This window comes from Lepisosteus oculatus, chromosome 6 (genome assembly GCF_040954835.1).
Source record: "Lepisosteus oculatus isolate fLepOcu1 chromosome 6, fLepOcu1.hap2, whole genome shotgun sequence".
NCBI lineage: Eukaryota > Metazoa > Chordata > Actinopteri > Semionotiformes > Lepisosteidae > Lepisosteus > Lepisosteus oculatus.
The window spans coordinates 39,118,918-39,144,062 of record NC_090701.1 but is presented as its reverse complement, the minus strand read 5'-3'; the positions used below and the strand labels follow the sequence as shown (position 1 = coordinate 39,144,062).

General features: G+C 40.0%; 1 protein-coding gene and 1 long non-coding RNA gene across 8 annotated transcripts in view; one reads left to right on the top strand and one right to left on the bottom strand.

Annotated features, from left to right (window-relative positions):
• The first annotated feature begins 890 nt into the window (after positions 1–890).
• On the top strand, positions 891–4,088 carry LOC138239354 (uncharacterized). The gene is made up of 2 exons (XR_011189810.1): positions 891–1,729; positions 2,759–4,088. It is a non-coding gene; the product is annotated as an uncharacterized lncRNA (long non-coding RNA).
• Positions 4,089–11,825: 7,737 nt separating this feature from the next.
• Positions 11,826–25,145, bottom strand: part of nrp1a (neuropilin 1a) — a 67,423-nt gene continuing 54,103 nt past the window's right edge. For 3 of the 7 annotated variants that reach the window (XM_015338937.2, XM_015338938.2, XM_015338939.2), the window contains exons 11-18: positions 24,203–24,347; positions 22,041–22,145; positions 21,236–21,295; positions 19,716–19,862; positions 18,433–18,707; positions 17,448–17,544; positions 16,836–16,889; positions 11,826–15,653 (exon numbers count right to left, since the gene is read on the bottom strand). In XM_015338937.2, coding sequence (XP_015194423.1) covers positions 15,370–15,653; positions 16,836–16,889; positions 17,448–17,544; positions 18,433–18,707; positions 19,716–19,862; positions 21,236–21,295; positions 22,041–22,145; positions 24,203–24,347 — 1,167 coding nt within the window. In that variant the 3' untranslated portion in view covers positions 11,826–15,369. The remainder of the gene's footprint in view (positions 15,654–16,835; positions 16,890–17,447; positions 17,545–18,432; positions 18,708–19,715; positions 19,863–21,235; positions 21,296–22,040; positions 22,146–24,202; positions 24,348–25,145) is intronic. The other 4 variants (XM_015338934.2, XM_015338935.2, XM_015338936.2 and 1 more) reach the window with 4 other exon arrangements.

The following is a 25,145-nucleotide window of genomic DNA, read 5'->3' as shown; positions in this document are numbered from 1 at the left end:
ATTCGGGTTTGCCAAAGCCTGTGCTGGCAAGCAATGGGCACAAGACAGGAACACGCCCTGGACATAGCAGGGCAGACACAGACACAGTCATGCACACAGTAATGCCAGGGTCCGATTTCCCAGGAGCCAATCAACCTACTAATTTGTCTTTGGACTGTGGGAGGAAACCAGAGCACCTGTAGGAAACCCATGTGAACCCTCAGGGAACACACACATTCCAGAAAGATAGTCCTTTGCAGAATTAGCAGAAATTGAACCCAGGGCCCCAGTGATGCAAAGCCACAATGCTCACCACCGGTCCGTCCATATAAATGAAAAATTAAGCCTCAAGTAATCCAAACATAGAAATGATTATATGGTGATCCTAAACATAAAACATTCCTTGCTGGCTTTTATACATTTCCTATGGTGGCCTGCACATTAATATGTTTCCTTACTGAAGAGACAGTGAAGACTGAACACCTGTTTCCTGCATTCACAAGACTGGAAGAAATGTTTTTCAAAAGGACTGCTGTTTCTATCACAACAACTACAGTATTTTAAACAATTTTCATTCCACTTTAACTGTCACACTTAAACAAACTTAACAGATAAGAACAAGTACCCAAGCAACTGGCTTAAAGCATACTGATGCACAAAAGAAGCACAAGACTCAGGGCAGACAAAAATATGAAAATATGACAAAAAAATACATGGTAGACAGCACAGAAATCAAAGGACTAGTCCACGAGTCAAGCACGAAACATGACGCACTTTGAGAATGAAAACATGACAAAGCAGGTATCGGGTATGACCTTCATGAACACTAACACAATCCTGGCACAGACCTGATTGGTCTCTGGAGAGGCTTGTGTGGGAGGTTCAACTTCTCCTCTGCAGTTGCAGGAAGTCTGCGAAGGCTGGCTATGGTTGTCTGCTGTTGATGGCCTTCACGAATCAAAATACAGGTGGTCTATTGGACTTAAGTCAGAAGAAAAAAAATGGACCTTAACATTTATTCCTGAAGCAGAAACACTGCTGTCCGAGCACTATGTGGTCTGGTCCTGTTGGAAAATCAGCACTTGCAGATGTGGGTTGCAGGAATAGAAAAAAAAACACTCTTGACTCAAGGCCTTTGTCAACATATTGAGGATCAGTACACAACTTGCATCATACAGTGCGTGGGTTTGTGCTAAAGGACATTCTCTCCAATCCTGTCGGCTTGAACAATACAACTACCAGCATAACACTGCCCACGGCCTCCCTAGACAAGATGTCTTCTGTCAGCTCTGTCAAGGGTAAGGTGGCAAACATCAGTGAAAGGCACACTCCACTCTCTCCTTGTGAGAGGCCAGTGAGGCTCCATGCTGCTGGACTTGGAGCAAGGCGACCTCAGAGCACCTCCGCTCACACCTCCTTGACTGGCTTGAGCCAGACAGAGGCTGCGATGGACTCCTCAGCAGTGGCATCAGGACCTCTTCACAGATGAGTCACTCTTCAGCCTGTTCCACGCAGACAGGAGGGCCAGAGTGTGGAGGAGAAGGTGCTGCGTTTTTTTCCATCATTATATATGGACGAGTTTTGGAAACAGTTTTTTTTTTTCAGATGTGCCCACTGTCATAGTCAAGGATGATTCTGGAAAGAGCTGGATGGCTGGTCTCAAAACAGTTAAAAAGATGCTGGCATAGCGTCTACTCTCTGTTCTCCCTCTCCTGGCATCACTGGCTATGGCTCACCTTGTGGAGCAGAGGTGAGTGTCAGGGACGGTATCACAACTGGTGAGGCAGGCTGTGGGTTAGAGAGAATGTTTTTCTTTTCTTTTGTTCAAGTTGAATGTTGTGGCATTTAACATAAAATTGTGAAGAACAGACAAGGTCTGTCACTAAATGAACAAGTTCAAGTTCAAGTTTATTGTCATTATACTCATATACAGGTATATGGTATAACGAAATGCTATTGAGCTAGCTCTCAGAAAAAAACAAAAATACAATTGTATAATAAAAGAAAGACAGAGAGAACAGGCAGTGTGCAAAACAACAACAGGCAATGTGCAAAACAACAAAAAGGTAACATATAATGTGCAAAAACAACATCAAATGTGCAAAAACATGCATCAACAGAATGAAATAAAAGGATAGAAATTATGGGGAGTGAGCTTATTGACATGTGAGGTAGAGGTAGATTTCAATGTGTGTTTGAGTTTTTGGTAAGAAAGTTTTTGGTAAGAACTGTGAGGTTCAGATTATAGGTGAGAGGTAAGGTGAGAGTGAGAGAGGCTGGGAGTTTAATAGTTTGATAGTGCGGGGGAAGAAACTATCTCTGAGTCTGGTAATCCGGACCCGAATGCTCCGGTACCGTTTTCCAGATGGTAGCGGGTCATACAGTCTGTATCTGGGGTGTGTGGGGTCTTTGATTATGCTTAGAGCTTTCCTCAAGCACCGTCCGTCATAAATGTCCTGTATTGATGGGAGGGCAACCCCAGTGATGGACTGGGCAGTTTTCACCACCCGCTGTAGGGGTTTGCGGTCAGCAGTACTGCAGTTGCCATACTACACTGTGATGCAGGCTCATACAGGCTCATGCAGTCATTTTACAGCAGAAAGTAAAACTCTTATTCTTAGGATTACTATGTGTTATTTCCAAGCAAAACGAGTCACCGCTGTTCTCATCGCTTTATTGTTCACAATTATCTGCAAACCTCGCTGTTGGTTTGCATTTTGCTTCAGTCGCATTTGTGTCCGACATGTAAGTTTAAACCCTTCCTGTTCTACTCTTACAGGAAACATTCAACTCTTTTGAAGAGATGGGATTTTTAACCTTCGCTGAATTCAAACAGGATGCGAATAAAAAGTGATGAGAGTGGCCTCTTTTCATCTCCTTACACAAATGCATAACACTGCTTTTATGTTTTACTACAGCGTTTCTTGTGTTGGTGCTTTGCCACTGATGAATTGCTCTCTGCTCTTAAAATCATCAAGGAGGAGCTCAAATACTCCATGACTGAAGACGAAAGAAACTGCAGACCTTGGCTCTAATTACTGCCTGTTTACAATGATGGCAGAAATGCAGATACTAAAATGTTTAGCACGATCTGTAGAGATCTGTTGAGATCAAGATTTCCTTCGACTACAAATGGTGTAGAACACTGAACTGCTGTATGTTCACTTCCTAGTAACACAGGCCAAATGTTATGTACTGTACTGTATGTACATGATATTTAGCTTTTTAACAGAAAAGACAACCATTAAGGCAACAATGCAACTTCTCTTTCTGTAGTATTTCTCACTAAGCCTCAAAGGTATGGTACAGATGTACCATTTTTAGTTCATTTCCTATCACATGCTCTGAGAAAGTTCAGTTTTTACATACTGTATTAAGTGTTGAAAAAAGGAACCACTTGTATGAGACCTGTTATGTTATTTTTTCCCATTGACAGTGTTTATTTTGCAAATTTGGTTAGGGCAGTTTCTGAAATATGATGTATAAACCACCCCCACACATGGCTGAGACAGTAAATATACAGAATGCTTGATACTATTTTCAAAGTCTTTACAATAACAGGATATTATTTATAGTATTTATATGTTACTCTGAAAGACTGTTTAAAACAAACAAAATCACCTATTCAGAAGCACAAAACGTTTTTTTTTTCCTGTAGCAATACACAAAATCAGAATTTAGATTTCTGAAATGTAGAAATGTTTTTTTTTCTCTTGATTAAACTGCAGGGAGTGCAATAGCCAAAGCAGATTTCAGCGGGTTTAAGTATTAATTTCTATTCTCTTTAAATCTAACGTCCGTTTTATGATTGTTATAAAAATAATGTTCCATTAATTAAATTTCTACATGCAGTGCCAAGAGCGGTTACTGTTCTCTAGTTTGCAAAAGTTTTCAGTAAATGGGAAAAGCTCTCTCTTGATGCACATTGTAATCGGGTTTTCAAAGCTTCCTACAAGCGTACAGTACTTCCGCTCGTGTGGTGTTTTTCACACGGCTGGCGACACCTGACTTTACCTTATTTCTTTATTGTCAACAATGTAGCACGGCTGTTGACGAAACTGTAACCCATCACAAATTACATATACAATAAATGAATTATTCTGTTTAAATACATTATATTTGTGTTTATTTATGTGGCGTAGTTTATTAAACACAATACTCACGTTCTGCACCAAAGGTAGATGAAATGAGCAAAGGAACTCCGTGATTTATTGTAATGTTGTATAACAAACTGCCGACGTTGTACAGCGCTCTATAGTTTTCCCCTTCAACAGTTTTTTTCCTTTAAAATTATTTTTGAACTTTAATCTTTTCAGTGCAAACTGCATCTGAATTGTGTTTGACATCTTATCATTTGTTTCCTGGTCTGTGACCTTGTCATCAGGTCAGTCAGTGCAGCCACAAGTTTTCAAACGACAGTTCGGCGATAGCGGGCAGTTGGTACACGACATTGGGATGGCAAATGTTTTTACGTTCAAATGTAACGAATGTAAACGCGGAAAAGTAGACTTGTGAGGCGTAAACCGCTGCAGTTTTGTGCATACTAAAAGGTTTAGTAGGATAATGGTGTCTTTTTAAAAATAACTCTCCTGTAAAATGTTATTTGCCATGTGATGGACTGGCGTCCCATCCAGGGTGTATCCTGCCTTGCCCCCAATGCTTGATAAACTCCGACTCCCCTGTGACCCTGTACTGGATAAAGAGGTTAGAAAATGTAAGGATGTTTTGTTATCCTGGTACTGACCAAGCCCAGCCTTGCTTCTCTTCTAAGATCTGATGAGATCAGACTAGAAGGTAGTCAATTCAAAATAATATGGCAATAAAAATTAAATGTTGGTTGAGTATAACTACTCAGAACATCTTAAGACCAAAAATAAGTACAAATACTGGGCCTTGTGCTCAAGGTGTCCCACTGTACTTTATAAAAGTCATATTTCTCCTTTGCAAACACAGCCTTGTTGATTTTGGCAGCTTTGCTGTCCCAGACAAAACATCTGTTACAGCAATAATTCCATCAACCAGCAAGGAAAGATGAATGGTGCAGGCAGGAATTCTGTTTTCTTCTTACCTAAGGAAGAAAATCCTTCAAGCAGCCTGCCTGGAAGACTCCTCATGACTCTCTGAGGCCTACAGAAAGGGTTGCATCATTCGTCTTGCTGTATTTGCTCTTTTCTTCATAATATAAATGCTCTCACAATTATATAGTTAAACTAAAGTTTTTTTTTTTAATATGTTTGATAAAGAAAATCAACAAACTAAACATGATGGGTAGGACTGGCTTATGGCCATGTCACAACATGAACCAAAATATTTAATCAGTCACTGCTGTCCAGGTAATTGAAACCTTTAATGTTAATGTGAAGTAATGAGATTTTTAAGATTGAAAGCTTTCTTTTTTGGGCCCAGAAGAACTATTAACATAAAAAATAAAAACACTGTTATGGTTCTATGTGAGGAAAGAACAGTTTTTTTTTTATTTGCTGAAGGAAATGACATAGTTGAACATAGTTGAGTACCCGAAATGGACAAAAAAAAACGATTGTAATTCTTTGAATGCCATACACACACTTTTTTAACACTCAGAAAAACACATAATGAAGAACCGCAAGCTGTTTTGGCTCATGTTCACTGTTTAACAGAAAAACCCTTGACAGCACTGTTCAGACTCGGAAATTTAGCCCGGTGATCTATGATTCAGCTCTAATTCTTGGAGCCGGTGTCTTCCACTGGAGCTCAGACCATTTAAAAAGATCTATAGCATCACTAAGAGCCTGTACATTTTGTGATAGATGTTGTGTCATTTTTTCCATGCAGCCAGCTTTAAATTATTTTTCCAAACCTATTTAACCTATCCAGACTCAAGATAATTAATAACTGAAATGTCAGTGCTCGTTCGTTAAAAAAAGAGATTATGCTGGACAGAATTCCAACGGCTATAAAGACACAAACAATAAAGAGGACTCTATTGGACCTCTTTGGCAGCGAGTGCATAATACTTAGCTGCTCTGAAGGCATGTAAACCATATAAACAGGAAAAGTAGAAATTATGGCCAGGTCACGTGGTTCATGTGGAGCTCAGGATGGGGCACATATGAAATCAGAGCGTTTCTGGCACTCATCATCCATTCATGCTATGGTATACCAGGGTGCCATGTTAGGACTTTTTAAAACAGAAAACTGCGTTATTAATTTGGGCTTCAATGCATTTGCAGTGAACTCTCCCACACTTTTAATTAACCGTGACATGTTAAGCGAGTGTCTGATGGCGTTAATGACATCTCAGATGAGGAGCCGGTTGCCAGCACATGTTGTTGCCCACTCTTTGAACTTCTCTGCCCTGTCTTTTGCCAGTCCCTCATCTTTTACTCCCTCCTGTTCTCAACAACAACAATAATCAGTTTTATAAGTTTTAAACTGTCATATTACATAGTATTGACCACTATAATAATACTGTAACGCAACGGGGGTTCAGGCGGGCGCCCTTGCCGCATTAGGTCGGCCCTTCACCGTCGGGGGCTCGAACCCGGAGCCCGCGTCACTCAACAGTCACTCAACAGCCCGGTGAGCCAAAGGGAGAGCTCTCGAGAGCCCAGTAGCTGTAGTCCTGCTATCACAGGGAAGGGCGGCGACGTCACCGCTCTGGTAAGCCGGCTCTTACACAACCTAATGACCGTATGGGTTACAATACCGTCAGCAAGCAAAATAGAAACTAAAGATAGTATCAGCAATCACGTTGGATTATGACCGGGACTGGGCTTTTATTTCCACCTATTTCTACTGCAGGTATCAGTTGAAATAGCCCAAGGTAGGTCTTCGACTACTTATGTCGACAACACACCGCCATGCAAACAACATTTCCTCTGATACCGAGATAAGAAGATGGCATTAACTGGTCACACCCTCCTAAGACTCTCATAATGAGCAGTACTGGTACTACAAATAGTGCAAAAACAGCGCCCTGTCAGGAAGCTGCTTCCCCTGAACCTTGAGTTGTCAGAAAAATACAGCATTAAAACAAGAGAAATTCGTCTTTGACATTGCAACGTATTTTTTAATTAAAAATGAACTGTTCTTTTTACTCGTGGTTGAAAAGAGAAAAGTTTCACATTAGGCTGCACGTCTGAGGTTTTTGTTTGAAACGCTGCAGACGAATCAAGATTGAGGTGGACAGTCTCTACACGAGCGCCCTCCGGTGGACAAATGAATGTGCTGCTCGTACAGGTTTCTACACATTCACGTGCAGGTTGGTCTCATACACATAATAATGGAATATTGCGGAAACAAAATTAGGATATTTGATTGTTTTAGTTAATTAAATTCTATCCTACTTTTGAATTGTACGTTTTTTTTCTAGAAGAGATTATTCTACAATATAATAAGTGCGTGGTTAACAACGTGTAAATAAAAGTAAGAAATATGCATGTACTCCACATTCAGAACTAGCCACGTTCACGACTGTTTCATTTTAATTTACATTAAACCAGTAACTAATTTATACGAAGAAGCAATTTGTTCTGACCTAATACACGTTAAACGTTAGCGATAATATTTGCTCAGCGATAATTTGCCCAGCTGTCTAGAAGTAGTAGCTAATGAAATAATTAAACGGGCAGCAACCTGAGATTGACTCACTGCGTGCAACGTTATCTTTCAGTCAGGTTTAAAAGATGTTTTCTCATGCGGCAGTCACTTGCAGTACGAGAAAAGTGATTCCGAGAGGTACATTAAACGGTAATCCCTGAGGGGAAAACGAGTTATTTTGTTTTGGCTTTGAGATTAAGTTGAGATTTTTTTAAATTTTGTTTTTCAAAGATTCATATTTCAAACACCTGGTTGATGAAGCATAAGTTCCTCTCTTTCTTTTTTTTCACTACACTTCCCAGGTTATTTGATTCATTAAGTCTGTGGAGAATTGTAAATATGTGAACAGTATCCCTTTGGCAGATGGCTTCAAAACATACCATCTGTTAACATATTGAAAGTAATGGGGCTTATAACTGCGAGGACTTTGAAACACTCCTGAGGGTACAGTCCTGGAGAGAGTGCTGTGGTAGTCAGTTTTCACCTCTGAATATTATGGGTAGAGCTACTATTCTTTTACATGGGCTTTCAAGGATGGAGGAATTCATTATACAAATGACTATAACAGGCTAGCCCAGCCAAAGGTGATACCATAATCTAACCCGTCCTCATGGATATGGAAGGAAAACAGGTATTTTGTCTTGTTAAAATAAATTGTAATAAATTCCTGTAGCAGTAAAGGAAGGTAGGGGTGGTATGACTGAAGTCCTCAGCACAACAGGGCACATGTGAAGACTAAGTCACATGCTACAGTGTAACCCTGTCTTGCCTATTAAAGGCCTTATAGTCCTTAAAACATCTGGTCCATGTCCCTCCACCACCAGTCTATTTCAGTCTGGCCTCAGCCTGCCGAGCGTGTTTCCACAGGCTCGACATCTCTTCCAAACCGACGCCCTTCCTTCTGCTACTAGTAAGAGCTCATCTTTCAAGCACAGACCTCCTTCTCATTCCTGAGGCTGTAGGTGGAGCCTCACCTGAATGATGTGTGCTCGAGTATCCACTGGTTGTCTCTATGGACATGTTGGACATGACATCTCCTGGGAAAAGCTAAGGTTGCTGCTGGAAGAGGAGTTAGTGGGGTCAGCAGGGGGTGGTCACCCTGCGGTCTGCGTGGTTCCTAATGCCCCAGTGTAGTGAGGGGGACACTATAGTGTCAAAAAAGGCGCCGTCCTTTGGATGAGACGGTAAACTGAGGTCCTGACTCTCTTTGGTCATTAAAAATCCCAGGACATTTCTCAAAAAGACTAGGGGTATAACCCCGGTGTCCTGGCCAAATTTCCCCCTGGCCTTTACCAACCGTGGTCTCCTAATAATCCCCATCTATGAATTGGCTTCTTCACTTTGATGTGTAGCTGATGTGTGGTGTGCGTACTGGTGCACTATGGCTGCCATTGCCTCATCCAGGTGGGGCTGCACACTGGTGGTGGTGGAGGGGAGTCCCCATTACCTGCAAGGCACTTTGAGTGGAGTCTGCAGAAAAGCACTATATAAGTGTGAGGAACTCTTGTTCTTCTTCTTACATGTGAGTTAGTGTAGTCACTCCACTGACTTCTATAGGACATTTTATCATGATACGTGTGGCTGAAAATGATCTTCATTTTATATTTCCATTGGACAGCACACGATAATGGTTTGGCAGCTGCCTTGGGAGTGGATGGAAGGGAAATGGAAGGGAACAGGTTTTGGTAATGTGTTTGCCCCCCTCACAGTGAACAGTGGTTTCCACGGTAACACCATGTCTGGCATGAGCATTGCTGTTAAGTGACATTTTTGGCTCTGTGGTGCTCTCTGTCTGCCCCACAGCCAGTCACAAACAGAAGCTCTTCCTCACAGGCATGAACCTGAAATACGCCAAAGAGTAAAAGGCTCAATGAGATTTTGTCGGGATGTGTTTATTTCCCCATAAGGATTTCAACATATTTATTGATTTTAAAAAATGGCATGGATATTGAGTACTTGTACATGTATTTAGCCCTCAGGTTCACAAATAATGCTCTTTTCCTTTATGTTTTCTGCATATCTTAGTCATATTTAACTCCCTGTACATTTCTGTGTTTCAGAAATAGCATATGGAAATCAGTTTGCAAAATTACGAATGCTGTAGCTGCAGAGCACAGCTGGGTGTCGGAGCACAGTGACTGTGAGAAATGAAAGGAGACAGCTCGCTATCCACATTAAAGGAAGAGGAGTCCCAGGAGCCCAGGAGGTTGGGAGCAGCCTTGCGGAAACAAGAAGGCTGAAAGGTTTCCTGTCTCATGGTCCTTTGAAGTTTAGTCATTTTATGGATGCAAATGTTAATCAAAAACTAACATTTTATACACAAACACCTTAATGTAAATGATTTACATGACTGCTTTATTACTCCATTAGAAAATATCAGATCTCTAGAATTGTTCAGAACAACGAAACTTTTATTCCATAACTTGCCAATAAAATTTAATTTCTGAGAATTGCCATTCATGTATTGTGTTTTCTTGCTGTCAGTCCTCTGAACAAAGACACTGTTGGTTTTTTTTCTTGTGCAATATCACTGTATGTTTCATCTGTTCAGTACTCCCATAGATTTTTCTTTACCCTGAGGTGAACAATAATGGTATTGTCAATCTCCCACCTCTTGTTTTACATTTCTGTATTTCACACTTTCGTGATATGCATCTAAATGGAGCAATATGTTGCCAATTGTTTCTGCAAAAACTAAATAAAAATGCCGCTCTATTTCTCTAAATGCTCTTACTAAACTTATATTTTACAGGAGATTGCTAATATGCTCTCACCAGAGTTGGATCATAGCTGTAAAGCGCAACCGTTTTAAAGGAAATTAATTCAATGAAACATAAGAGAGGCTTCAAACGAGAGGACTCCATTGGGCCCATCTAACCAGGCTGGCAGTCAGCAGCTAATGGGACTGAGGGTCTCATCCAGCCGTGTTGTGAAACAAGTCAAGGTTTTGGCTTCAACAACATGGCTGGGTACAGTAGTTTGTTTCTCACTCCCACAACTGGAGGCTAAAAAAGTTCAGCTCTTTCAGTGTAGAAGAGTCATTTAAAGCCTAGAAAGTAACAGGTAACTCATCTCTGTACGGAGTCTCGGACACCAATATATTTTTTGTAACTTGGTAACCTCGATTGTATTCTAAACAAGGATGGAAAACAGCAAATACTGTAGGTATCAACTTACCTGAATCCTCAAAAAAAGAATATAGAAGGAATGGGATCGGGCAATTCATTTTTCCTGCTTTGAGTCCTACATTGAAAACACCACATTGACCTTGCCTGGAAAAGCAATATGTCACTTAGGTTGATAATACCAATTCAGTGGGTTGAAAGTTGGTGGAGTTAATGTTGCGTGAAAACAGAGAATATCCTGTCCCGGCCCCCCAGTGCTATACCACTTGAGGAATGTAGGTCCCATTTCTGCATTGACAGACTCAAAAAGTGGTAATATCTACAGTATATCATCCATTTTCTGGGTGAGACACGTTCTGGGATAAGCTTTCTGGTGGAAGCCAAGAAAAGTATGTTTCAATGGCACTCGGGGACATTAAATCTGCACCAGATACTATTGGTTTCATTTGACTCATTTGTTGCTTTTAAAATGCCTTTTAATATATTTAAAAAAAAAAAATCTTTTACCTTTCCAAAACATCATTGTCAAATAAATCATTCCTTCTCTGAAGCATGATTCTCCTCCTGACTACAGAGGATAAAATTGGTATGAGCCATTCAACATGTTCCTATTTAGGTATTTATGTAACATTTGATTACAGATGTCATGTGCTAGTTCTTTATGAGTGGTGTGCTAGCACCTATGTTACTTACAAACGAAGGGAAATCCTTTTAGTCATTTGCACTCAACAGGTTATGTTTGCGTTATATGTGTTTGTTTTAAATAGTCTTACTTGTATTTATATGATTATGGGCCATATTCCTAAAACTTTCACCATCATGATAACTCATTATGAAAAACAAGCAGGAAAAGTTGTGACATCACAAATTTTTCTGGATGCCATTTTAAGATGTAGTAACATTTTTATTTTGTAGCATTGGGAGTTTGTATCTCACAACATCATTGAAATTCTTAAAACAAAAAAAGTTTTATGATTATTGTCATGAGTGTTCTGAATATGAACTCCACCGTTTTTACGCCTTTAAAGAGTATTCTGTCATCTAAGATGTGAGAGGCACAAGAATTAAAATGTTAAGTATGAAGTTGAGCTATTGTCTGTCATAACATTTCCTGTTTAGAATACAAAAGAAACCCAGCAGTTTTGGAACAAATATTTATTATTGCAGAAGAAAACACCTGTAAGTCCATTATTTTAACCCCCTAGTTATGTTACCAGAGTAGTTTGTAGTTATAGAAATGCTATGCTAATCCACCATACAACGGAAAATATTTTGGTGGGCAACACCTGCTCATTTTATCACTGTAAAATGGTTACCGTCCAGAGGAAAATGTTCATTTGTGTACACATTTACTTCATTGCGTTGGTCGACGTGTCATTGTTTGCCATAACCTTCCAAATTCAGCAAAAGAAGTCCACATTCAGACAATGTTTTTAAGAGTTAATCCTGTACGGAGTGTGAGAAGATGCTTTTGTGAGTTTTTCCTCCTCCAAAATTCTGGCAAACTGTTTTTGTGGTTTTGAAATTCCTCGAGGAAGATGATTGGCAGTCCAAAGGGGAATGTGATAACAGAAAGGATAAAACTCTGACAGGAACAATGCGATACCCAAGTCTTCAAAACCAGAGCATCTTTGTCAGAAAAAATCCACTTACACAGAAACAGAAGAGGAAGCCAGCCACGTCTTTGGTTGATATCGCTTTCAAAGTCAAAACCCTGTGCTGCTGGCATTGAGAATTGCCTTCCTATTTCAAATTTGCTCTTCAAGTTCAGCAGTGAAGACAGCAAATAAAAAATGCCACATCTTAACAAAACATTTATTTAAGCTGAATCTTTGGAATGTAGTAGTCATAGATCAGAGTAAAGAATAAGAACAGATACAGGTGAACTCTTGAGACGGTCCAATGTGTCAGAGTACAAACGTTATTTAAAGTTAAGGCCTTGCTGTTTTTTTATTTCTTTCTACAACAGCAAAATTACAGAAGCAGTATTGAAAATAAAAGTTTTTTTTTGTAAAAAAATCTGCACAAAAGTTTATGACAGTACAAAACAAAGCAATAATATACCAGTAAAATGGAAACATTACTATAGGAAATTTGTATACCTTTTTTCAATAATGAAAACATCTTATTCGTTTTACATTTCAGAATTATATCACATAATCTGAAACCATATAAAAAGAAAAAAAATCGTAACACTGTTTTTTTTTAGTTTTTTGTTTTTACAAATCAATATTATAAACACATAAACTTCTTAAATATATTTTTCAGTGCAACATTGTTTCTTTTTCTTTCAGGCTACAGTATCCTTTTTCTCTAGTTAATAAACCAAACCTTTACAGTTCATTAAATGGGGGGATATCAAGAAAATAACAGAGACAGAAAATCTATATTGACAAATACTCCAGAACATGCACACCAAAAATGGAGACCAACTATGTTTTCTTTTTACAACATTGTTCTGTACATTGTGGCCTTAAGGGGGTGTCATGTGATCCACAAACCAGACCATTTGCTCCATATTTATTTTCCAATTAAAACTTTAAACACCTCTTGCCCTGTTCATTGATTTTCTTTGCCAACCATAATCATACATCTTCAAGTAACACATTCATGGCTGGAGAAATGAAGACTGAAACTGTGAGGGTACTAGACAGGGGTAAAATGTGGTAAGTGGAGGTAAAGACTGTCATATTCTGGATATGTTTGTTTTACTGCTGCATTGACAAAACATACTATATGTTAGGTCACAGTGAACATTTCTGCAAATCAACCTCTGAGAGTTACCACTGATGTATTAGTTATGCATGGTCTTTTCATACACCTGCATTGACTGTAAATTACCTTAACAATATAAGTTATTGACCCTTAGTAAACACACAGAATAAACTAGTAGTAAGATACCAATTTTAATACAAATACTACTACTGTATATTCCATTTCTTAACCTAAATCTGTTAGATTTATTCTCGTATGTATTTATTATAGATTTGTCTTTCTACTCACTTTAGGTTTAGTTAACCATGTGACACGAAAGACAGGCTTTAACAGAGAACATACCTACATTTTTACCAGCAATCAGTACTTAAATTTATTTTCCTATCAAGAGTATATCCTTGGCTAGATTACTCTGCTTTCTTCTTAACTTTTCGTTAAGTTTTACATTTCTGTGAAACGAAAACTCACATCAAAACCAACCAAACTTGTACAATTGACCAAACCCAGAAAATTTTGGACTTTTCAAATTGGGCACTACAGGGTTAGCATTTGGATAGCTAATCAGAAGTGAAGGCAGGCCAATGTTTTTTTGATTTTCTGGCAGACATTTTTCATTCCTCCTTCATTGTGACAGTAAAATGAAATCTGGCAGCGTTTCTTCATAGAGCTCGCCTACGACACTGAGATTGTGGGAGGTACAAATTATTTGATACACTGAGACAAAAATTGATGAGAGCACAAACAGTCTGGGTTTTTCAGCTATGGGTTCAGAATTACCATGAGCAACACTGAATATGGAAAAATGACCTTTTTTTCTCTGTTGTGAATAGGCACATAAAGAAGTAGTTTCCTAGCAACACAACCCCATAATAAAACTAACCTGAACCAGATGTAGTTTGTTGTAGATATGTTGGGCTCACAGATACCTTAAATTGAAACAATTTGTCAATAATGGCTGAAGAAAAAATTGGAAAATAAAGTGGTCGCAGATGTTTTGATATCGGAAGATACCCTAGCAGGATTCACATTGCAGAATAATTTTTCTGGGTGCAACTCATAATATAATGCAGTTGGCTGTTTGGCATACTTTCTGTCTGATAAATCATTTGAATAGTTTTCAATTTCATCTACTCTGAAGACACACATCCTTAATCGTGCACTCTAACAATCTGACTCCTAATGTACTGTCAGGGAGATAATACAAGATGCACAAAATCCACAGATGCACTTCTTCATTAAGCAAAAAAACCCCTAAAACGAACAAAATTTTTATCAAGTATTCAAACAATTATTCCCTATAACACACAGCCATGGAAAAGGGATACTGCAGCTTTTAAAAAGGGCATTAAAATATATTAACCTTATATACAACACACGTGGGTCTTGTCAATACCAGCCAGCTATCTCTGACTCGCCCACCTCATGTCATTTTGCTCTAGTGTTTAGAAATAAAGGGATGTAAAACTCCAAAATCAACAAAAGAAACCAACAAAGATGTAATAAAGGCACTGCAGGAACCATACCTGGGCTGACAAGCACAGTGCCCTGGGGGAGACACAGTGTATGTCCCCTAGGAGGGCAATACTACATATTTGTCAGTATGGTTCATTTTGGGTTTTTACATGTTTAAAATAAAGTAAAGGGCGTTATGCTTTAAAATGAACAATCTCCTTCCAGAAAAATGATAAATACTTTAAACGTCATCTTAATTGGTCTCAAAACCAGCATCCGATTATTAAAATGAAAAATAAAAAGTAAAAAATAATAATAATCTGACTGTACATATTTTGAATTATTGTACACAGTGTCCCCTGCTCATAGGTTTCTTTCACTGTAGCTCCTGAGAAAAGCATGGCTCAGTCATAGTCCCACACCACCCTGCAATCCTTTCTCTCTCTTTGAAAGACCACCAGCATTCCTGTTTGCCACCTCAAAAACTACAAGTCTTGTCCAGGCTCCACGCCTTCACTCATGCTTCCGAATAGGAATTCTGTATGTTGAGTTTGTCTTTCTTTAGTTTGACTCCATCCACGAGTTCAAAATTGTAGTTCTCCAGGGCGGATAAGTTCCTCTCCGAGATTCCGCCGTGGGAACAGGCACAGTAGAGGACAACCCCGCAGATGGCTCCCAGAAAGACTCCAAGGGCGCTCATGGCAATGATAGTAATAAGAATGGGATCTAAGGTCTTCAGCATATTCCCATTATTGTCTTCATGTTCCCCAGTGGAGTCAGGATCCATGGTATAGTCTTCTACTGGGACAAAAACAAAATGCAAACAATTAACTCACAAACACCAACAGCCCTCAGTATCATATTTCTGTTTAAAGCTTTTACTCAATCCTAATATTTCAAGCCTGAAAATCCCTCATCGTTTAAGGCAGAGATTTACCTTAAAAAGTAGGAGTCATAAGCCATGCCAAAACTATTGTGATAGTGCGTGGAACATCTTTTCTGTGCTTTTCTCCAACTTTCTACTCAATGTCCGCGGATGAGATAGAACACTGGTGGGGAACCACTCTTTCTGTATTTTTATTTTTACTTTAAGGGCGAGCATGAAGGTTTTGGTAATGAAAGTTATTCTCTTTTTTGAAGAGAAGGTTTGTGCCTGAGCTGAGCTGCTACTGGCATGTTTCTGGGACGCACGAGGAGACATCTGCTTGAGGAGCTGATACAACTGCTTTTATTAAGGGGACAGCCGCTGGCAATGATGCTATTATTCCAGGCCCACGCGGCTGTCAGGGAGGTGAGAGTGGAGCCATATTTCTTGTCTCTCTGGGCCCTCTAGTGGTGACCAGCGGAGTCGCGAGATGAAGAAGATCTCCGCTATGTCACATTATGTTTACTTTTAAAACTTTACTTTAGGAATTATCAATGACAGGGGAAAAGAATGAGCTTGGTAAAGGCGCGCACTTGCATGCAGGTTGAAGTCTGTGACCCAGGTATCACTAGGTCGAACCTGGGTCACGTCACTAGCTGACTGTGACTGGGATTGCCCAGTGGAGAGATGTATCATTGCTTCAGCTGCGCTGGGGACATGGTGGGAACAGTGAGCCAAGGCGCCCTCTACTGTCTTTAAGAACGACGGTCTCTTGGTTTGTGGTTTGGTTTGTGGGGTACGTGCCTCTCCTTCAAGGGATCTGCTGAATCTGCTGTGCTCGACACAGAGGGACTGTGTCGTGGGGACCGTGATGAGTTAAAAGACAAGGGGCTCAAAAGTGGGCAGGTGAGGGGCGCCTGCCTTCACTTCCTCATCCTCCGCACAGGGTCAGGGCAGGTAGCCATGGGCGGAGACGTAAAAAAACATACAACCAGCAATTCCAAAAATTGGGCTGGTGTAACAGAACAAAATAATTGTGATTCAAAATGAAATTACCATTTCGAATAGTGATGATAGTACACAATTACATTTAGAAGACACAAAAGAAAATGGCATACCAATTTCATTGTAGACATCATCTGGTTCTCCAGACTCTGTTGGAAAATTAGGGTCTGAAAAAAATACAAAAAAACATGCTTAAAAGTGGGAAATATGCAACAAGTTACAGTAAGAAGATTTTCCGTATTGAAAGTCATTTCAGATACAGGAGACTCGTTTCACAGCCGTCAATAAGAACCTAGGCTGGCATACCTACTGTAACACCAGGTACTTCAATGCTAGTGCTAATTGGATTCCCTGAAGCTGCAGAAAACCCTGATGTTGTCAAAGCCCAAATGTGTTGAGCAGGAAGATCTTTAGTAGTACTGGCATTCACGAAGAAGATACTCTGCTCAGCATTTGTGAATTAAAATGAGCAATTAAAGGACACTTCATTTAGCGGATGATCCATTATATCCTGTAAAAAAATTGAAACTCCTTCATATATAACAACGTTAGAACGAACCACATTTGTCTTATTTCGATTTCTCTTCTTTTGTTCCTGTCACTCATCCGTTTTCCCTTGTCATTGTTTGAGTTGAATACATTTTAGTACAGTCTAAGAAACATACAATGCCTGGTTTTCTGTTTTTCTCCGCTTGAGGCCTGCAATGCCTTATTCTGCTACTCACCCTTGCAGTCGGCCATGTCAATGTCCTGAAGTATCTTTAAATCGTCCACTGCAATGTCTCCCCAGCTTTTGTTCTCTACTACACCTTCAATCACAACCTGTTGGAAAGGCAATCATTAGCTAAAGGAACCACTTCGGCTGTAGGCGTGGTGATGCGCAAACTGCTTGCTTTAATGATTTCTGTGAACATAAAAGGCCGCTTCTGTTCTTTTATCTATTACCTGATTTCAGAAGTAGGGCAGAGAGGCACCAAAGGCATAATTGAGGGGGCAGAGTAATGAGATGAGGGGCCTAGCTACTTCCCCTATGAGAACTACAGAGGGATGCAGCTCTGGACAATTTCAAGTAGCCAATGCAGCCTGCTCTGCAAGTTTTCGACATGAAACAGTTCGGCCTAAAGCAAACCTGGATGAACACAGTGGAAACTTCAAACTGCATACAAAAATGAAGCTAAACCAGACCTATGAGGCAGCAGTGCTAACCACTGCAACACTGTGTTGCCTAAAAGTATGTGCAAATATATCAAATGTATATATACATAAAAGTGTTCGACGGAGTAAGTGTTGATGTACTTTGTTATGTAAAAGAAACTGAAATTATTTAACGTGGCTCCTGTTTCTCTCAAAGAAACAAGTCCAAATGCTTAGCAAGCACACCTTGACAGGGATTCTTCACTGCAGTGCCTCAACTGTCTTCCTGGAGCCTTTTGCACTTTATTTCAACTAGAGATTCTTAGACAAAGCTAAGAACTAAGAAGCCCAAAGGCAAGAGAATTGATATCTTCTGTTGAAATTGTGCTTTCACTGTTATCCCTGGCCTCTTTAGCTCAGCATCAATGAGGCTTTTGAAAAGGACAAGAGACTCGCTTTCCATGAATTTGCCATGCTCGTTTTTTTTGATACATGTGAACATGTACACACCTAATGTGAAGGTAACCTTTAAAATCCTATTTTCCCGAATGCTTGCTCGCAGTGCTCTCTCAGTACCTGGTAGGGCTTAGGCGAACGTGGCATGACAACCCGGCCTTCTCTCCAGCGGTTGCCCTGGTGCCCGCTGACAGTCCACAGCAGCACATCGGCCGTGCCCTCGGCCGTCTGCTTCCTCTGCTTGATTCTCAGGACGCCAATGTGAGATCCGAACATGTGATACCAGAAGGACAGGCAGAGTTCCGTGGTTTGGCTTGACACACTTGGGCTCACCAGTCGAGCCACCCCATTCTCCTGAGAGCCGCTGGCCAAAGTGTACATGAAGTTACCTCCTCCTGGAAGAGAGGGTTTGAGGGTATGAGACGTGGCTCCTACTGAAACCAGCAGCAACAAGTAACACTGAGGAAACAGCGATAAGAAGCTGACATCCATCCAACCAATCTGCAACTTATGTTCATCCAATTCAGGGTCAAGGTGGAGCCGGAGCCTATCCCTGCAAGCAATGGGAGCAAGGTAGGATACACCCTGGATGGGATGCCAGTCCATTGCAGGGCGCACACACAGACACAACCACGCACACACTGACACTAACACTGACACTTCTGGGAAGGGCCAACCTTCCCAGAAGCCCTTCCCAACATTCCCAGAAGCCAACTAAGGAACTGAACTCGGGGCCACAGCTCTGTAAGACAGCCACGCCGACCCCTGTGCCACCCGGCTATCTCAAAGCTTGACATGTTACACATAAAAACACAGATTATGTACAGGGTAACACACTAAAATGCTATTCGATTAACCTTTAGTTTTAAAAAGTACAATTAGTGTGCAATTGGAGATTAAGGGTTAACGTATAGATAATGACTGTCTGGAATGAGCTGCCAGACATATTATTGGATCTGATGTTATTGGACCCTTCATGAGACGAATGCATAAAATCCGAGGGACAATTTGCGTCTAGCACCCAAATGCAGGAGAAGGGCCCAGTGGACTCTTTGTTGGTAACCTTTCTTATTTCTATTCTTGTTTTGTACGAGGCCAAGGGCTTTCTCTGAGGACTGAAAATCTAAAGTACTTGACAGTGCTCTGAAAAAAGACCAAACGTTCCCGAATTTAACAGCTTTACAATGCTCTCTGAGACAGTAATGCCTTTGCCATATAAAGAGCGGTCTCCTTGCACCACTCTATGATCAACAGCAGATGTGCATTATATCATGATGACAGTATGAGAAGCCGCCTTGGTCTGTGCAGCCACTGTGTTGCAGTTAGTAACATAGACCTGACACCCCCCCTCATGCCTCTGCTCAGTTAAATACAGTGTCAGAAGTCCCCATTAGGAAACTCACCAGTATGGTCCTGGTTAGGTCCCGTATTAAGAGTGGGTGTCCCACCAGACTGTATCTGCCACTCAACATTTGCCTCTTTTTCAGGGACCCAGGTGCAAAATGTGGACTCCTGAGCCCAGCCAAAGTCACAGTTGAACCACAGGAAATCTGCAATCACAGAATAGTAATGATAATGATTATCAGGCCTAGGCCACCAGTGGTTAGCAATTGAATGGTTTACTTTCAGTTCACAAGATGGCAGCAGAGAGCTTTCTGGTGTCTCAGATTCAAATGCGAAGCCGAGAGATTCTAATAAAAAAAGTCAACAAAAGACTAGCGAAATTAAAAGGAGTGGAAGAGATTACAGGACAAATTTCTTACAGAATGAAGTCAAAACACATTAATAAATCCATATCTTTGAACAAAAGCCCCACCAGAGGTATGTAATTAAAAGAGGCTTACAGCAGCAAGCCCTCTTATCTTTAACACTAAACACTAATAACACCCTTAGAAGTTGTTAGACTCAGCGCACGTTTTTCTACTGTAATAACAAGTGCAAGTATTCAAAACATCATAACTTTCCAAAAAGTATATAAACTTAATATAGTCAGAATGAGCACATCAAAAGTTTTCCAAAATAACCATACTGACTGAGTGAAAGCACAAAATGTTTATGAAGAAAGTGGAATACTGTTGTGTATTTTTTATTTAAACTACCACCACCAGCTGAAGTATTAAAAAACAGTAATTTTTAAATAATCAGAACAGTAAACTTTAAAGCAGAAAATGGTAAATGGTTAACATAATGGTCTCACATTCCACAAATTCCATCCCCTAAAGACACCCAGGAAGTTACAATTGCATTCCAAGGGAAAATGTGAAATGGCTAACTGGCTACTGAATTGTTTAAAATAATAGGGCTTCTAGACTGCAGATATAACAGAAAAATGATCTGTATCTTAGGTATGCCAATAAAGTCTCTGTGTTACAAGGCAAACAAATTGAAATAGATATTTCAGACTGCTCTTATTTAAAAAAAATATAAAATCCCCCATAAACCGCAGAAAAGGACGATTTCTATCTTTAAAATTGTGAAAGCTAAAATGAAGATATATTCATAAAAATGTTTAGGGTAAGTAGAGTGGGATATCAATTTTTTCTTAATTGTTACAAAATCATTTTCACGTTAAAATGCACATTTTATCATTCTGGGGGATGAGCACCTTTTAATATTGCACATTTTCTGTATTGAAGTACTGTTTTAAGACAATTCAGCTTCTGAACTTCAGCCAAGTCCTGAACTTTCAGTCATACACAAAACAGCACTGAAACACTGCACTCCCCAGCACATGGACTCCTGTCTTCACCAATTAGCCAAGGTCAGAGCATTGATTCATGCACCTACTGGAGTTTCAGTTAATTAAAATTCAGCGAAGGCTGCTGTCCATTCAATTGAAGACTCTGCGGTAGCAGAGCATTGCTGCCAGAACACATCCCAATCCAGGAAACATTAAGGATGATTCTTATAATAATCTGCTCACCTGGAATGTCATCAGTGTCAACTTCCGTAGGCACCACTGTCGGCATAACACTGCCTCCTGCTGGGAATATAAGAACACACTCAGGCTCGCTGTCAATCTCAATTGTACTGAGGTTGGCAGGCTCTCTTTAAGGGAACACCACTCCCCTTTACTTTCAGGTTGAGCTTCATAGAAATGAGCTCTTTTGAAAAGGTCTGTGGTGGTTTTATTTTAGCACTACACCTACAGCTCATTGAAGACAAAGGATGCCTATTAAAAAACTTTTTATCACACCTTCAAATTTAGGAAAAAACATCGTAACTTTGTGCAAACACAGCTAAAATGGGGTACATTTTTTACTTCTGGTTTCATTTCCCAAATGAAATTTTGTTACCAGAGGCCTGCAACTCAGCAAACACCAGTAAACAGGTTGGATGCCAGCTTTTCAAACAGTCCCTCAATACTCCATACACAGCACCTCTTTAAAAGCGCGGTCATACAAATGATTTGTATTTTCCCCTTCATTTAGTTGCGTCTTTTTGTATTGGCAGGGAATTGTTGGAATACTAAGAAATATTTTAAAATGAAATAGTAAAAAACGAACTGAGGAAAATGCAGATGACCCAGACTACACATTGCAGGTTTATGTACTAGTCAGGCAACATGCAAGTGTGAAACAGAGGCACCGAAATCCAATTTTTGTTCTGACTGATAACTCTACTAAGGGTGCGCCCACACTGTGATATTCTTGAGCAGAGCAGCAGCCGAGATGGGGAATAGGGCCGAGAGGCTCCGGCTGGCAGGGGAATGAGTATGATATTAGCACCTGTCACGTCGTAGTCATCACCTGTGCCACTGGAACAGCTCGCCTGGTCATCCTCACAGTCATCCGGGAGACTCACGGTCGTTGTGGTAGGAGCAATAGTGGGAGCTGAAAGAAAGGTGCAAAAAAACACCCATAAGATATAAAATGCACTGAGCACTTGTTCTGCAAAAACAAATCTTTGTGTGGTTACACCTACAGAAGACATCTTATTTAATTGGCTTCGACTGCAGACTGCAAATATGACGTACACTATAATATGAACACATTGACCAGAAACAGGTTTTCTATGCGTCTTGCCTTCCCATCTTTGTATTTTCAGTTTGATTCTCTTTTACTGGATATTTCTGGACTTCTTCAGGATGCAGAACAAACTCCTCAAGTCTTGGCAACGCTGCCCATAAGCCCTTCCAGTAGTGTTGAGTCTGCTAGGCTGTTCAGTGTGTTTATTTAACTTAAGATTTTAATAAGAAGCTTTAATACTAAGTAGGTTTTTGTTAGGCTCACAAAATTAGGGAGGAAGATTAAACTCTAAAAGTAACTCACTGTTAGAAACGTGAGTGAGATGAACTACCGACAGTGTTATCAAACAGGCCAAAGGTCACACTGAACCATTAGCCAATGAGTTCACTGGAGTCATATGGATTTACTTGTGTGCTTGAGTTTAATTCTTCATGTCTGCTAACATAGGTTGCCCATTAAAGTCACTGTGTTAGCATTAACAGTAAAAACAAGCATTATCATCAAGCCAGAACCCCTTAGGGATTCATCGGCTTACACAAGAAAAGCTGAGAGCCTTTTAGAAATCTGATACGTAAATCAACCTACTTACACTGACCTGAGCATGTTCTATGCTTTTCAAAACGGCTTTTTCAGATCAAGGACTGATTAAAATTATTAAGAAGTGACAAAGAGAAAAGGCCTGTGCAAGAAAGATGGGTTTTTACCAACAGATAGGTATTAAAAAGCCCATGAAGTGCTAAATGAGTTTTACTCAATTCCCCCCTTTTCCCCAATGCACTTTTCACATATACAGGATCAAAGATTTGAGAAAGATAAAGGGGGCAAGCCACATGATTGTGTAGACGTAGGTTTTATTTCCATGCCTAACATTGGTATGAATAGTGCTGCTGTCTGTTCTATATTAGCTGATTCAGATCTAAAGTCCTGCAGCAAAACTGACACTGCTCCAGTTTGGGGTGATCTCATCTCTATGCTTCTGTCTGAAAGGGCTGTACTGTTGTGCATTGTATTTTGGGAAGGGTTTTTATATAATTACAAATGGCGTATAAAGTGAAAAAACTGTAGAATATCAAGCCCGTTCTTTGTTAAATGAAAACATACATTTTATTGCAGGAAAATAAAGGGTTGTGTAGGGTGAACATATCGTAGTGGAATAGAGAGATATGTAGGAAATCAGAATGAATCTTACTTTTTTACATTTCAATGGTATATCTTACACGAAGTGACATAGTCGATACTGTAGCACTTTCACTTAAGACATCAAAAAACATTTTCTGAAAAACTATAATGGCTAGATATTTTATAAATATTTTTTTCAGACAACCAAGCCTGAAGAATAATGTAATGTGAATAACGTCTCATATCTTTCCAAAAAATAAAACTGGAGCTGTACAACTTACTCTTAATTTCTGGGTAACACTGTAAGTCAGTGCTGAATGGGAAGGTCATATACATTCTCCAATGAATACTACCTTGATACAAGCCATAGCAAAGATAGTGAAAAATGTTTGGATTTGTGCACACTTAACTATATCCAGATTGAAGACTTATTGTGATTGCCCTTTGACTGCTCACTCTCGGTTTTCAAAACTCATTACTTTCAATTCTTGGTCTCCCCCTACAGACATAAGTAACTGCGTTAATGTAAAACTATGTTACACTACATCATACAAACACCGTGGTACGGCAACATTTAACCTCCGCAACAGAACCCACCAGTTATTTCATTAAAAAAAACAGGTCCAATGAGTCATTAACACAATTGCCACATGCTCAATGTATGGAATAGGGATCAGGTATTATTTACTGAGCACAAGCTTTCTGAAATCGCGTGTTTGTGGTAGAGCAGAAGGAATCGTTTTGAAAAAAACACAGCAGACAGAGAAGAGAGTCCCAAGCTATGGGCAAAGGTCAGGCCCTACCTTCAACCTCGCAGCCCAAGATCTCCAGGCGCAGACCCAGGCCAGCTGCTGTGGCACGCTCAGGGTAGACCCGCAGGAACCGGGTTCGAAGAGGCTCAAAAGTCCGCACCTCCGGGGTGTCATAGTTCGAATTCCCTTCGAAAATCTGAAAAAAGAACGAAAAAGGATTCAAGATCTACGTGTTGGGAGCGCAAACTCTGATACACCGTTGTTTTGAAACGGAGAGAAGGTGGGTGCGACAAGATAAGTTAGGATCCTTCAACACCCACACTGATGTATATCTGCATGTATTATCTTACATATTAGAAGACATAAGAAAAAGTGAATTAGAATACATGTGAGAAACCAAGTAATATAGAAGGGAGCAAGATTCATATATAAAGCACAATTTCTTAAGATTTTAATTGGGCAAGTGTAATTAAATGAGAGTCTTACTGAGCTTATTATGGGAAACATAATCAACCAATGTATGTGAATGCATAGCTGGGAGCCCAGCAATATGTTTTCCTCACTTTGAAGATTTCTTTTAAGGCTCATATAAAAAGACACGGAAAGCGAAATGGATATCTAGATTCCACTTCTTCATAAATCAAATATCAAGACATCTGGAATAGATTTATTTTCCTGTCTGGGCTCTTGTAATTGGGCGTATAGTATAGTATAGCGGTACATCCTGGGATGTGTGCGGAACACTCAAAGCATACCAGCACTGACAGATATATCTGAGATCTGTATTGATGTCAAACGTTTCTCTCAGCTTCTAGAGCAGCTCGCGGCGCTGAAAAAGTGAAAATGACTGTACGGGTGGAATAGATTGCCTGTTTAGAAAAATGAGCAAAGGCTAATGACTTTAAGAGGGGACTATATATATATTTTTAAAAGAACGTAGAACCCTCTGGAGGACTATAGATGTTGGTGTAAATAAAAATGGTTGGAAAGGAGT